General features: G+C 44.1%; 1 protein-coding gene across 1 annotated transcript; it reads left to right on the top strand.

The window, feature by feature from the left end:
• Positions 1 to 16,383, top strand: LOC145409935 (uncharacterized). Its single transcript, XM_080280195.1, has 4 exons — positions 1 to 170; positions 11,166 to 11,572; positions 11,705 to 12,825; positions 15,367 to 16,383. Exons 1-4 carry the CDS (start codon positions 1 to 3, stop codon positions 16,381 to 16,383), a joined length of 2,715 nt encoding a protein of 904 aa, XP_080136321.1.
• Positions 16,384 to 16,484: the final 101 nt, after the last annotated feature.

The following is a 16,484-nucleotide window of genomic DNA, read 5'->3' as shown; positions in this document are numbered from 1 at the left end:
ATGAAGGGTGACAGCTGGGTGCTGAAGGTGAGAAGTGTGAACGTCGGGGGTACGGTAGCGAGAGGCAAAATGAAAAAGACCTGGGACGAGGTCATAGAGTGTGACCTAAGAGATAAGGAGCAGAATAGGGAGGCTACCAGAGATCGAGCAGCGTGGAAAGCAGCCATTAGGTTGAGACCGTAATAAATAAATAAAAAAATCGCTAAGGAAAAGGTGCTTGGGAGCCAGGAGCTCAACCCATCTAGACTGATGAATGAAATGCATTAAATATAAAAAGAATAAGTAGGTTAGGAAGAGGTGTTAAGAACGCTGCTAATTAGATGACATTGTATCTCATCCACACCTTGTTGATCACCCTAATTAACGCTCATTCTCACCTGTAAGTAACATTTAACACAGGTAAAATATGCAACAAGGTGAAAATCTGAGCCAAGTTAAGGTGAATAGAGTATAGCGTAATCTAGCTAAAAAGGACGATTTGATTCAGTTGGGAGGGGGTTGTGTGCCCTTGACGGTGTGAAAAATAATGCTAAATATATAAACAGGGAGGGAAAGAAGGGAGGAAGTAGGAGGGAGGGAGAATATGAGAGAATCTGAGAGGTAAGGGTGATACGATGCTGAAAAGAGGAGGAGGAGGAGGAATGGAGTGGGATAGGATGTGTGTGTGTGTGTGTGTGTGTGTGTGTGTGTGTGTGTGTGTGTGTGTGTGTGTGTGTGTGTGTGTGTGTGAGAGAGAGAGAGAGAGGGGGGGGGAGGAATGTGTAAAGGAAGGATGTAAAATTAATCCGTCCACAATAACAAACTCTTCTTCACTTCTCTTTCTTCATCTTGGCTAGATTTCACACACTATCCATCATCCCCTCACTCTGTCACTCTGCCTTAGGTCCACTGCGATTCCACAGCGCCACTCTACCTACATCTGGCTCACTCTAACACACACACACACACACACACACACACACACACACAATCAATCAATCAATATCACTCCTACCCAATTCTAGTATCCTACTCACGCCCACTCAGAATCTATTTATCCATCTATCTATCTGTCTATCTATCTATCTATCTATCTATCTATCTCTATCTATCTATCTATCTATCTGTCTATCTATCTATCTGTCTATCTATCGCCTCCATGTCCCTCTGTCTACCATTAGGATGCCCATTCTCCAACTCACACACCCCTCACTCAAACACCTCTCCAAATCATCCTTCCATCTCATCATCGGTCTGCCTTCCTTCCCCCTTCAACTCACACCTCCCTCACTCATACACCCCTCCAAATCATCCCTCCATCTCATCCTCGACCTCCTTCCCCTCCATCCCTACAACTCACTCATACTCCCTAGTCAATCCTACATTTCCCATCCTCTCCACGTATCCAAACATATTTAATACACTCCACATCTCTTTCCACTATCAATCTCAATTATATCCCTAATTCTCACTCACCTGTGTCTACCAATTCTAAGCACTCAACTTTTCAATCCCACATCTCACCTGAATACGCAAAGGAATCCAGATTGATCACTCTCAATTTTATGCCTAATTCTCACTCACCAATGTCTACCAATTCTAAGCAGTCAACTGTTCAATCCCACATCTCGCCTGGATGCGCAAAGGAATCCGGATTGATCAGTTTGCAAGTACACGAACGCCTGACAAAGTGTAAACAGAGAGGCTTGTGTCTAGTCGCTTATATACTGATTTGTTGGTTTGGTCTTGATGTTACGATGGAAGGAAGGAAGGAAGGAAGGAAGGAAGGAGGGAGGGAGGGAAGGAAGGAAGGAGGGAGGGAGGGAAGGAAGGAAGGAGGGAAGGAAGCAAGGGAGGGAGGATGGAAGATTGGAAGGAAGGAAGGAAGGAAGGATGAAAGGAAGGAATGTGAAGCCAGAGACTCAAGAGCTAGACCGACAGGCTGAATGAAAGAAAGAGAGAGAGAGAGAGAGAGAGAGAGAGAGAGAGAGAGAGAAATATATTAACTACATCTCACAACACTATACAGTAAAACACACACACACACACACACACACACACACACACACACACACACACACACGCAACCCCCTTCCCCCCACAAGAGGCTCTGACATTGAAATATTAGTCTCCCCATACCTGCCAATTACCTGCGTAGTAAGGAGTGGGGAGGGGAGGTTGGAGGGGGGGGAGGGGAGGTTGGAGGGGGGGAGGGGAGAAGGAAGGGGGAGGAGGGAGAAGGAGGGGGAGAGAGGGAGGAGGAAGGAAGCTGCGGGATATATGAGGACGAAATAAATAGCACGTTTCGATATGGACTATCCCTCAACCTTGCACCCAGTTGGGATTAAATCGAATTGAACTTAGATATCTCACTGCCAGAACTGAGAAAGAATTAATCCCCACAACTTAAACAATTTATATTCGATTTTGACCAAACTTGGTGGGATGGTTGAGGGGTACACCATGATTAAACTTACAAATTTTTAGATTAATAGGTTAATTATCAAGGTCATAAGGAGGGGGTGAACTTTGACCCTGCCGTGTGACCTTGACCTTTGACATATTATATTGAAAAAAAGATAGGCTTCCTCAGAAAATGACCCTCAACTCTTCCACCAAGTATGGCCAGATTCGGATAAAAAACCGTTCGAATTATAAGATCGGAACTATACTCACACTCGCACCACCGTGAGAATAGTTCCGAAAAGGAGATTAGGTCAATTAATTTTTTTTTTTCGATTTTTTTCCAAATATGGGGAGATGAATCCTCTCATTGAATTAAGAAATATTTTTTTTTTCTTTTTTTTACAATAGGTCACGAAGCAAGATTAAATTTACCACTTAAGTGTGTGATTAAGTGGAGTGTAGGGTCCCACTTAAGTGCCTGATTTAAGTGGCCTGTGTGTATTACTTAAGAGAGAGGTGTTTGTATAAAGTGTGCGTGATTAAGTGGAGTGTAGGCTCTCACTTAAGTGCTTGATTTAAGTGGCCTGTGTGTATTACTTAAGAGAGAGGTGTTTGTGTAAAGTGTAAGTGAATTATGAAGTGCAGCAACTATCACTTAAGTAAATATTGTAGTATAGGTATTGCCACTTAAGACGTGTAAGTGTAAAGTGTGTCTAAGTGAACTATGGTCGAGTCTAAGGTTAATGAGAATGAGTCGCAAAGGTGCAGGGGTTAAGAAAGTGGTGAAAGAAGAATTTGAACACTTAATCTCGTTCCTTTGTTAAGTGAGAGCGTTTTATAACAAGGCCTCTCTCTCTCTCTCTCTCTCTCTCTCTCTCTCTCTCTCTCTCTCTCTCTCTCTCAATCTGTCTATCTATCTATCTATCTATTTATCTATCTATCTATCCATCTACCTACCTACCTATCTATCTATCTATCTATCTATCTACCTATCTATCTATCTATCTATCTATCAGTTTATCTAATTATCCACGTACCTACCTACCTACCTACCTATCTATCTATCCATCTATCTACCCATCTATCTATCTATCTATCTATCCATCCATCTATCTATCTATCCATCTATCAATCTATCCATCCATCTATCTATCAATCTATCTATCCATCCATCTATCTATCCATCTATCTATCTATCCCCATTACCATCATCTGAGAGCAATTTCAAAACGAGGCCTCAGTAATATGCCTCTTCCTTTCTGATCCATATTTCTCCCTGACTATGATTTCCTTTCTCTTTTCATCATCATTTTTTCCCTACCTCCTTTGCTCTATGCTTGAGTCTTTCTGTTTTACTGCGAGTAGGAGTGAAGTGGAAGAGTGTCAGTGTATGTATGGGTGATTGGATGGATGGATGGATGGATGGATGGGTGGATGGATGGATGGATGTGTTTATGTATGGATGGATGGATGAATGGATGGATGGATAGATGGATGGATGGGTGGATGGATGGATGGGTGGATGGATGAATGGGTGATGATTGGATAGATGTATGGGTGTGTGGGTGGGTGTGGGTGGGTGTGTGTGGATGAATGGATGGATGGGAAGGTGGATGGATGTGTGTATGTATGAATGGATGGATGTGTGGATGGATGGATGGATGTACATTATATTTACTGATTAATTTGTCTCTGAGTTGTTTTACGGAAAGCATTAAGCCAAGCAAATGTAAACAGAGTATAGACGTCAAGATTGCCATCTCTCCATCTTGAACACTGAGTTACAGCAAGAGATTATGAAGAGGATATGGCACTAGTCACGAAGAAGTGCTGTGGAAAGGATGTGGAACAGACTTAGTAGCTTCTGACAATGAGCTAAGGGACACAGATTTCCAAAGAACGAAAATCTGAGCCAAATAAAATTGAACGACCTATAGGAGAAAGGAAAAAAAACTCTCTCCATCTCGAACTGAGCTGTAGAATGAGATCAACACTAGAATATGATGCTAGTCACGAAGAAGCGCTGTGGAATGGATGCAGAGCCGTAGGAGCAAAGGGAAATACAATATGGTGCAACAGGGCGATAAATCTGGGCCAGGTTTAGGTGAAGGGAGTATCGTATCCTAATCTCGTGTTAATCTTTTGCAACAACTCCGCATTCAAGACGGAGAGATGGCAATTTTAGGCCTAATTAGAGGAGTATAGTCACGAAGAAGTGCACCGGGAAGGATGTAGAGCCGCAGTACTCTTATTCTGACCCTGAGTTAAAGAAAATAAGCTGCAAAGGGACGGAAATTTTTGAGCCAAGTTAAAATGAGTACACTGTAGTTAGTTTTCGCCTCTCAGTTTATGCCAGGATTTTCGTCCCTCTTGTTATTTTTGTTTTTTTAATGCTAATTTCTGTAGTAAAATATAATACTACGATTCTACATCCATTCCACAGCACTTCTTCGTGACTAGCACCATATTCTAGCGTTAATCTATTGCTTTAAGCTCCACAATTAAAACTTATCAGGGAAACAAAACACCATCGCACGTTATGTCACTTATACTTCTTCTGTCACCTATACTTTGTTCCCAATGTAAACAAAACAATTCAAGATGGAGGGATGGCAATTTTAGGCCAAGTCAGGGTGAAATGAGTATAGCTAGGCCTTGTTTCCCCTCTGTCTGTTGCTCTATCTATCACTTTTTTATCTATCTATCTTGCAAATTACTTTCGTTAATATGCAACGCTAAATTTCGTTACCTGTACATCCTTGGAGTCCTCTGTTTGTGCCTTTCATTGAGCTGCTCTAGTTTTCCACTCTTGGCACTTTCAGACCTTCATCATCATCATCATCATCATCATTATCATTACCACCTTCATCATTATCATTGTTATCATTACCACCTTCGTCATCACCACTACTACCTCTGCCAGCATTATCATCACCACCATCAACATCATCATCAATCGTCATCATTATCATCACCATCTTCATCATCATCATCATCATCATCATCATCACGACCACTACCATCATCACCATCTTCATCATCATCATCATCTATGGGAGAGGCCACCTTGATTAGCTATCCATATCATCAGCTCAAAATCAGATATCATGGCCACACCCTTAAATAAAAAAATATAAAAAAACGAAAGACCTATGTGATATATATATTTTTACAGAAGATAAACAGTGGCAGGAGAACCAGACTTTTTAAAAATCCATATACCAGATTACAGGTGTCCTCCATTCATCAAAAAATAATCTAACAGTTAAGTTTGAGGTGCTAAGGGTTGAAGTTTGAGGAGGGGAATTGATTTGGGGAAGCAAGGTGTAAAGAGAGGCAGGTCGGGGAAGTAAAGGAACACTGATAGCCAAGAGGTGTGCAATATGGGAGTATGGGAGTGTGTATTGTGTATTCTGTTCCGGCTAAAACCCATTGACTTTACTGAGCTGGAAAAATAAAATCGAAAATCTCTCTACCCCTCACTGCGCTGGAGACATTCGTGTAATTTCTTCTATAATATTAAGTTTCGATATCAATGTACTCTTAATAACACTAAGATGTAACATGTACTATATATTACTTCTAGATGTGCAAAGTACTCTATGCCTATCAAAGTGACTGTGCAAAGTATTCTGTCCCTCAAAGTAACTGAAAAATACCCTCCTTATCAAAGTAATTTTATCTTGTATTTGTTCTCTGCTCTCTCTCTCTCTCTCTCTCTCTCTCTCTCTCTCTCTCTCTCTCTATCTATCTATCTATCTATCTATCTATCTATCTATCTTTCCCATTCCTCTTCACTCCATTCATTTTCTTATTATTTGCTCTCATTCCTTCTTTATCTATTCCATCTATCTTTCCCTCCTGTCTATCCAGCCCTATTTATCTATCGTGTTATCAGTACGTGCCCTCATTCCTTTATCTATCGCCCTCTATCTTTCCCTCCTTCTGTCCAGCCCTGTTTATCTATCAGTACTTGCTCTTATTCTTCCTTTATTCCCCTCTTTCCCTCCCTTCTATCTATCCAGTCCTATCTATCTATCCAGCCCTGTTTATCTATCAGTACTTGCTCTCATTCCTCCTTTATCCCTTGCCCTTCCTCTCTCTCCCTCCCTCCATCCCATCTTCCCTCCTTTCCCTCCACTCCGAGAGGTGTTGCGTCACTGCCGAGGTCCTCAGCGTGAGTATATAAGGCGCCCGCTCTTCATTCCAAGCATAGTATTCAGCTCACCTGCTCTCCTCTCACACCTACCTGCTCTCCCAAAGCTCCCTAGCCCATTAATTGCCTACACTGGTGGCTAGTTCCCCATCTTAGAGCTTTAGTTGACTCTCAAGTCGCCCACAAAGAAGATATGGCTAAGATAACGTGGCAGCTGATATTTGCTGGTAAGAATATAGATTAATGTTTAGACAGGTAGATAGATAGGTAGACAGGTAGATAGATAGGTAGGTAATCTTAATATATCTTACAGTACATATATGTTAGACTGCATTGTATATTTTCAAGTATAACAATAATATATAACATACTCCCTTTGTTCTTGGAATCATTAAGTTTATGTTTCAATATTGCTTCATATATATATATTACTTTTAAGCATTATCCAAAAATATTTCTGTAATTATAATGATATATATGTACTAGCTGTGAGCCAAATTTAACCTAGCTCTAATGTAAGCTAGCTCTAACCCACTACGTCATTTCAGCCTGACTTTGTGTTTGAGTGGACTGGACACAAGACTCTCCGAGTGTCTCTCTCACCCCCTCAGACCACACCGACTGAGAGCCATTTCACTTTTCCTACTTAAACCACACTTCCGGGTCAATCCAGCCACTTAAACGCGAAGTGGTAACTGTAGTGGTAGTGGGAGGGGGAGGGGGAAGATGCACAATCACGCGCAACTAGTTCTGAGGATGTACAGGCGCGGGCAATAGTTAGGGGTCCGGGTAGGGTGGATGTACAGTCGCGCGCACTTATTCCTGGCCACTGAAAGCGCATGTACACCCGCGCGCACTTCTTCCTGGTCCTATGGGAAGCGGTAGCACATTTAGCACATTCTACTTGTACTCATAGTAGCCTGAGGGACTTATAGACGAAAATATAATAGATTTAGAATTACATTTAGCTAGACTCTCTTTCTTGCTCTCAACATTCTTTTTTTTTTCTTTCTTTTTCTTTTTTTTGGAAGGGGGGGACGTTTATAGTAAGGAGTTGCGTAGTCCAATTTAACTTTATCTATCGACCAATCTATTTATCTATCTACCTATTGCCAGACGCCGTAGAGTTTCATCGTAATCTATCAATTGCCAGACGCCTTAGGTATAATCTCTATCTATCACTCTATCTATCTATCTATCTATCTATCTATTGCCAGACGTCCTAAATCATCTCTATCTATCGCCAGACGCCCTATAGATTCATCGCTGTCTATCTATCGCCAGACGTCTTAGGTATAATCTCTATCTATCTATCTATCTATCTATCTATCTATTGCCAGACGCCCTCAGTATCATCTCTATCTATCGCCAGACGCCCTAAGTATCTATCTATCTATCGCCAGACGCCTTAAGTATCATCTCTATCTATCTGCCTATCTATCTATTGCCAGACGCCTTTCAGTACCTATCAGTTATGTAGATGTCTCGTTGCAAATGTTACGTGGCGACTTACTCTACTTCTCATCCCTCAATATCCTTCTATTCTATCTATCTATCTATTGCCAGACGCCTTAATCACGTAAGGGGTGGCCACAAACAAATCGCCTCCATGTCGCCCTGTCCCACGCCATTTCACTGCCCTGCTCCCAGCTCACACCTCCCTCTCTCATATACCTCTCCACACCATCCCACCGTCTCATCCTTGGCCTCCCTCTTCCTCTCCCCCCCTCCACCTCATTCATACACTCTCCTAGTTAGTCTTTCACTCTCCATCCCCCCAACTCACACACCCCTCTCTCATATACCTCTCCATTCCATCCCTCCATCTCATCCTCGGCCTCCCCCTCCCTCTTCCCTCTCCACCTCACTCACGTACACTCTCCTCGTCAGTCTCTCACTCTCCATCCTTCTTTTACTGATGCAATAGGTCGGTATTAAAAGGGCATTACTAGCATGACAGAATATTAAATTGTAAAATTAAAACTAAATCGCTGAGGAAAAGGTGATAGGAACGGAAGCGACCTAGAATACGGGACTAAGATGAGGTCATTACACTGCACATCCAGGAACGAGGTCAGGAGGTCAAATTTGCTCCTCTCTCTCTCTCTCTCTCTCTCTGTATCTTTGTCTGTCTTTCTGTCTGTCTGTCTGTCTCTCTCTCTCTCTCTCTCTCTCTCTCTCTCTCTCTCTCTCTCTCTGTATCTTTGTCTGTCTTTCTGTCTGTCTGTCTGTCTCTGTCTCTGTCTCTCTCTCTCTCTCTCTCTCTCTCTCTCTCTCTCTCTCAGTGCATCTTTGTGTGTCTGTCTGCCTCTCTCTCTCTCTCTCTCTCTCTCTCTCTCTCTCTCTCTCAGTGCATCTTTGTATGTCTGTCTGCCTCTCTCTCTCTCTCTCTCTCTCTCTCTCTCTCTCTCTCTCTCTCTCTCTCTCTCTCTCTCTCTCAGTGCATCTTTGTGTGTCTGTCTGCCTCTCTCTCTCTCTCTCTCTCTCTCTCTCTCTCTCTCTCTCTCTCTCTCTCTCTCTCAATGACTCCCAGTAATTCATAACTCTCCTTTCTCTTTACACACCTAGTTAAAGAGTCAGGCCAAATTTCCTGAAGGCTGAACGAAGAGATAAGAGAAAAGACGAAACCATCTGAGAAACGCATTGAACGACATAGGAGTTTCAGTACGTTTCGGGAGTTCCCAAAATTCTTCGGACAAAGCCAAAATACATCAACAGTGAGGTCTTTTTAATTCGTTACTTAGTAGGGACATTGATCGGACGCTACCTGACACCTTTTCCCAAGCGATTTGTTTTGCTTATTACACCTTTTACTGTCCCATGTTGCATGAATCCAGCGAATATCACCATACTCTGCATATAGTGGAAAATGGATATTAACCAGGCATAGCCAAGAATAAATCGCTCAGGAAGAGGTGTTAGGGAGCCTTGTCAGTCCACAAACCTCATTAACCAGCTGACTTTCCAATGACTAGATGAAAATACTATATAAAACAAATCGCAAAAGTAATTATGTTAAGGGATCATCAGAGGTTCATCCACTTAAATTCCAAGGAAAGTGAGCCCCATTTAAGTACCTGGGTTCACTTTTACTTACAGGGTTCTAAGTGATAAGTGTTAAGTGGCTTGCATGCGTGATAAAGTTAGCAATGTAGTGTGATATTTACCTATGTGTTGCATCTTAGCGCTCTCCCTTTCACTCATGCATAGAGGCACACTGACACACACACACACACACACACACACACACACACACACACACACACACACACATAAACACAGCCATCAAAACACACACATACACACCTATCCATAAACACACACACACACATACACACACACACACTCATCCCCCCACACACACACCCCACACACACACACTCTCATCCCTCACTCACCCTCTCTCACGCACTCCATCAACCTCTCTTCAACTCAATCTTCTTTCCATCCTTCACACCCTCCAATTCCTCTTACAAGCTACGTGTATGGTGAATGTGACACGCAAAGGTGAAAGGTAGGACTGGCAGGTGAAAAAGGTGTATCAATTAAATATACCTGAGCAAACAGGTGTGTGATGTAAGAGGAGTTACCTGGAGCCACGCAAACCCACGCAATCTATAGCACACACGCAATCTAGCACAGTCCACGCACACACACACACACAATGGAACGCGTGCACGGAATGTGAAAATACGCTCGCGCACACACACACACACACACACACACACACACACACACACACACACACACACACACATACGGAACCACAAATGCAGTCTTCCTCAATTAACTTCGCCTGAATAATTGCACCCATTCATATCAGCTCTCTCTCTCTCTCTCTCTCTCTCTCTCTCTCTCTCTCTCTCTCTCTCTCTCTCTCTCTCTCTCTCTTCCAAATCCTTCATCTTCGCTTATACTACTTTCTCTCACTGTCTGTCTCCCCCTCCTCACCCCCAACTCCCTTTTCCTTTCCTCCCCCACCTCTCCCCATCACGCCCTCCTCTCCCCAACCCTCCCGCCGTTACACAGACACACAGACACGCATCCACACACCATCTGCACCTTCCCGTCGCGTCATGTGGTTTGTTACGGAAGTACCTGCGTAAACAAGGTACTATTTATCGCCGTTACGATTCTCACCTGTTAATTAGCTATCTATCGAGCCTACAGGTAACCCCTTCCACTCTAGGACGTTAAATCTATCTACCTCCTCAATCTATTTATCATTCTATTCGTATCTATCATTCTATTTTCTACCCGTGACTTCCTAGCACCTTCTCCTAAGCGATTTAGTTTGAGTTATGGCTGGTTAATATTCTCTTGTACTTTATGCAGAGTATGGCGATATTACTGTTACTACTACTACTACTACTACTACTACTACCACCACCACCACCTCTACTACTATTACTACTACTAGGCTACTGCTACGACTACTACTACTACTACTACTGCTACTACTACTACTATCATTATTATTATTATTATTATTATTATTATTATTATTATTATTATTATTATTTTGCATGTGTTTTGCACTGTTATTTACCTATTATAACTCTCTCTCTCTCTCTCTCTCTCTCTCTCTCTCTCTCTCTCTCTCTCTCTCTCTCTCTCTCTCTCTCTCAGCCCTGTTGGGAGCGAGTCTGGCTCAGAATACCTACCTACCGCCAAGCAACGGTAACGGAATCAACGGCAACGGCAACGGAATCAACGGGATCAACGGAAATGGCAACGGTGCTGTTAACGGTTACGGCGCAAACGGTAATGGACTTAACGGTAACGGGGCAATCAACGGTAACGGAGCAATCAACGGTAACGGCTACGCTAACGGCAACGGTAACGGGGTAATCAACGGTAACGGAGCAATCAACGGTAACGGTAACGGAGTAATTAACGGTAACGGCTATTCTTACGGCGTTGGTAACGGAAACGGAGTCATCAACGGTAACGGTGCAGTCAACGGTAACGGTGCAGTTAACGGTAACGGACTCATCAACGGTAACGGTAACGGCTACACCAACGGTAACGGTGCAATCAACGGTAACGGTGCAATCAACGGTAACGGACTCATCAACGGTAACGGTGCAGTCAACGGTAACGGACTCATCAACGGTAACGGTGCAGTCAACGGTAACGGACTCATCAACGGTAACGGTGCAGTCAACGGTAACGGACTCATCAACGGTAACGGTAACGGAGCAATCAATGGTAACGGTAACGGTTATTCTTACGGTATTGGTAACGGTAACGGAGTCATCAACGGTAATGGTGCAGTTAACGGTAACGGAGCAATCAACGGTAACGGTGCAGTCAACGGTAACGGACTCATCAACGGTAACGGTAACGGTGCAGTCAACGGTAACGGACTCATCAACGGTAACGGTGCAGTCAACGGTAACGGACTCATCAACGGTAACGGTAACGGAGCAATCAACGGCAACGGTAACGGTTATTCTTACGGTATTGGTAACGGTAACGGAGTCATCAACGGTAATGGGGCAATCAACGGAAATGGACTCATCAACGGTAACGGTAACGGCTACACCAACGGTAACGGAGTAATCAACGGTAACGGTGCAATTAACGGCAACGGTATCAACGGTAACGGTGCAATCAACGGTAATGGAGGTGTCAATGGTAATGGCTACTCTTATGGCAACGGAGCTGTCAACGGTAATGGCAACGGTATCATCAATGGCAATGGGGCAATCAACGGTAACGGTGCCATCAACGGTAACGGTATCAACGGTAACGGTGCAATCAACGGCAACGGGTACGCTAACGGAAACGGTGCCATCAACGGTAACGGTGCCCTCAACGGAAACGGTGCCATCAACGGTAACGGTGCAATCAACGGCAACGGGTACGCTAACGGCAACGGTGCCATCAACGGCAACGGTGCCATCAACGGCAACGGCGCCATCAACGGCAACGGCGCCATCAACGGTAACGGTGCCATCAACGGTAACGGTGCAATCAACGGCAACGGGTACGCTAACGGCAACGGTGCCATCAACGGCAACGGTAGAACAAGCATCGGTAACGGCTTCACAAACGGTCTTAACGGAATCAACGGAATCAACGGCATCAACGGTCTCAACGGTAACGGTTTCAACGGCTTCGTGGACCCCATTACCGCGTTGAGCTCCGCCATCGGGGGGGGTGGCGTTGCGGGCGTGGACTATCCCATCCTGGCCTCCGTCCCGCTGACCGGCTTCACCTGCGCCAACACACAGGTGCCCGGATATTACGCCGACGCCACACCGGAAGCTGGATGTCAGGTGAGACGTTACGGTGATTGACTGTGTCTTGGCACCGTACCTACTGTGTAAATCCAAGCACTGTATCAACACTCTTAGGTCTTCATGGTGCTTAAGTCTTTTCACTTCAGTACCCCAGTCTCAATAATTATACCATACGGATGACAGGTGAGAAGTTACGGTGATTTATTGTGTCCTGGCACCGTATCTACTGTGTAAGTCCCGCCACTGTACCAACACTCTTAGGTCTTCATGGTACTTAAGTCTTTTCACTGCAGTACACCAGTCTCAGTAATTATGTTCACAGTACCCCAAATACTCCGCTGACACTTCCCCCGAGGCTGGACATCAGGTAAGAATACCGTGAGATACTGTGTCCTGGCACCGTATCTACTGTGTAAGTCCTCAGGTATCACAGTACAGTCCTGCAGTCCACTGGGTTCACCTGCACCAACACACAGTACCCTACTCCTACTTTGACATCCTACCCTAGGCTGGATGTCAAGTTTCGTAATTCTTCTTTTTGAGCGATTTATTTAGCCTACTACATCCTACTTTTCTCTCATACATTACTAATAAAATTTTAAGATATACTAGTAATGCTAATGAAGGCTCAAAGCTACGAGAGGCAGAATAAATCGCTGAGGAAGATGGGCAACGTAATCTGTCACAATCCCTCACATCCATTATAAGTTACTCAGTCCTTCACTACATTCACCTTCCCAGTCACCGTAACCATGCATGTCAGGTAAGGATGAATGCAACTTACTATCATACTGTATACTGTTTGATTCCGTTATACACTCCTTCATGGTACTGTTTGTGGGACCCTTTCATGGTAGTTTAGCCCTTTCACGACACATCTATGCACTCCTTCACGGTACTACGGCTCTATCATGGTAGTTTCTTAGGCTAGATCCCTTCACAATACCCTTATGCATTCCTTTATGGTACTCTATGCTTACTAGCTAGCCTCTTCACTACACAGGAGTTCCAATACACCTTTCCCAACACCATTTCCAATTCTCCAACACCAACAATGCCCTGAAATCTGGGTGTCGCGTGAGGGTACACTGTTATGCTTGCTGTCTAGGGTGTATATTTAACCAGGTACTTCACTACACCCAGGTCAGCTACACATACACAGAGGTCCCTGTATACCAAGCTCATAATACACCCAGGGTAGGTTAGGCTAAGTTGTCACGAGAAGGAAAGTAAGAATATGGACCAGTTTAACAGTCTGGGTTATATCACGTTTGCTTCTCATGATGGGGATAAAAATTAGCAGGTTTCACTCCTGTACGTTGTAGATTCAGGCTGTACGCTTTCAAATGGAGATCTGCGTCTCTGAGTTATTAATATTTTGCCTCAAGGGACATATTTTGAAGAGATGAAGACACCAAAAATATGCTGCTCATCACGGGGATAAAAATTAGCAGGTTTCGCTCCTGTACGTTGTAGATTCAGGCTGTACGCTTTGATGTGGAGATCTGCGTCTATGAGTTATTTATATTTTGCCTTTCATAGGACATATTTTGAAGAGATGACACCAACATTTGCCTCATGTCCAATTCTGAGTTCAGTGTGACGCCAAATATCACACCAAAAATGTTTTCCAATAGATTCCGAAGTCCCTGGGCACCGGAATGTGAAAGAAATGAGCTAGCTTACTTAGAGAAAATCCCATTCTCTCTCACTTTGACCATCTCTCTCACTCTGGTAAAATCTATAAACATCACAAAATAAAAAGCTTCCCAGTAGATTCTTAAGTCACTGGGCACTGGAATGTGAAAGAATTGAGCTAGATTACTTAAAAACATTCCCCTCTCTCTCACATAAGCCATAAATCAGTCTCCCCTTGGTGAAATCCGCGTCTCATCCACGAATTAACCTTAAAATCATACAGGGAGTCCTCAGTCATGACACGTATATATCAACTTTCTCTTCTGTCTTAACCTTGATTTCTAAACAGTACAGTCACTCGCCCTGACCTACCTAATTACCTCTCAATTCTTCCTTCCGGTGTACTGAAGGTGAATGAGGCTTCTTCCTTACCGATTTCTATTGCTATTAATACTACTACTACTACTCTTCTGCTGCTACTATTGCTCCTGCTTCTCTTTCTTCTTTTTCCCCTCCTCCTCCTCCTCCTCTTCCTTCTTCTTCGTCTCTCTCTATACTACTACTACTGCTGCTTCTGTTACTGCTACTATTGTTACTACTATTTCTAGTTCTTGTTCTTCTTCTCCTCTCTCTTCTTCTTTTCCTCCTCCTCCTCCTCCTCCTTCTTCTTCTTCTTCTTCTTCTTCTCCTCCTCCTTCTTCTTCTATACTACTACCACCACCTCCTCCACCTAAGCTCCTCCTCCTCTTCCTCCTCCTTCCATTACTACCACCACCACCACCACCACCACCACTACTACTACTACTACTACTACTACTACTACTACTACTACTACTACCACCACCACCACCACTACTACTACTACTACAACTACTACTACTACTATTACTACCACCACCACCACTACTACTACTACTACTACAACTATTATCTCCACAGGTCTTCCACATCTGCCAGGCTGATGGGCGTATGGATTCCTTCCTCTGTCCCAACGGTACTGTTTTCAACCAACAGTACTTTGTGTGTGACTGGTGGTACAACTTTGACTGTGCCACGGCTCCCAGTTTCTATGGCCTCAACTCCAACTTCGGACTCGTCAACGGCATCAACGGTAACGGTGTCAACGGTAACGGCGTCAACGGCATCAACGGTTATGGTAATGGTGTGAACGGTAACGGCGTCAACGGTAACGGGATCAACGGTAACGGTGTCAACGGGATCAACGGTGTCAACGGCATCAACGGTAACGGAATCAATGGTAACGGTGTTAACGGTAATGGTTATAGTTACGGGCGTCGCAACGGTAACGGAGCCATCAACGGCAACGGTGTCAACGGAAATGGCCTAATCAACGGTAATGGCAACGGTGTAATCAACGGGAATGGCGCAGTCAACGGTAACGGCTACGCAAATGGGTATACAAACGGCAACGGTGCAATCAATGGTAACGGAGCAATCAACGGTAACGGCTACGCAAACGGTAACGGTGCAATCAACGGTAACGGTGCGATCAACGGTAACGGAGCCATCAACGGTAACGGCTATGGTAACGGTAACGGAGCCATCAACGGTAACGGAGCCATCAACGGCAACGGCTACACAAACGGTAACGGAGCCATCAACGGTAACGGAGCCATCAACGGTAATGGCTATGGTAACGGTAACGGAGTAATCAACGGTAATGGTAACGGAGCCATCAACGGTAACGGAGCCATCAACGGCAACGGCTACGCAAACGGTAACGGTGCAATCAACGGTAACGGAGCCATCAACGGTAATGGTAACGGTGCCATCAACGGTAACGGAGCCATCAATGGTAACGGCTACGCAAACGGCAACGGTGCAATCAACGGTAACGGTGCAATCAACGGTAACGGGGCGGTCAACGGTAACGGGGCGGTCAACGGTAACGGTAACGGTGTAACTAACGGGCTTTACCAGACCCCCAACTTTTAACAGTACAATCTATATAAATTATTTGCCCTATAGAATTATATATAAATTCCTATATAAGTAATGTAAAGAAAATATATATAATTATTTAACAGGTAGAGGCC

Source organism: Coenobita brevimanus, chromosome 83 (genome assembly GCF_032717465.1).
Source record: "Coenobita brevimanus isolate Jiangsu-jjx chromosome 83, ASM3271746v2, whole genome shotgun sequence".
NCBI classification, from domain to species: Eukaryota; Metazoa; Arthropoda; class Malacostraca; order Decapoda; family Coenobitidae; genus Coenobita; species Coenobita brevimanus.
This window is presented reverse-complemented; position numbering and strand designations above follow the sequence as displayed.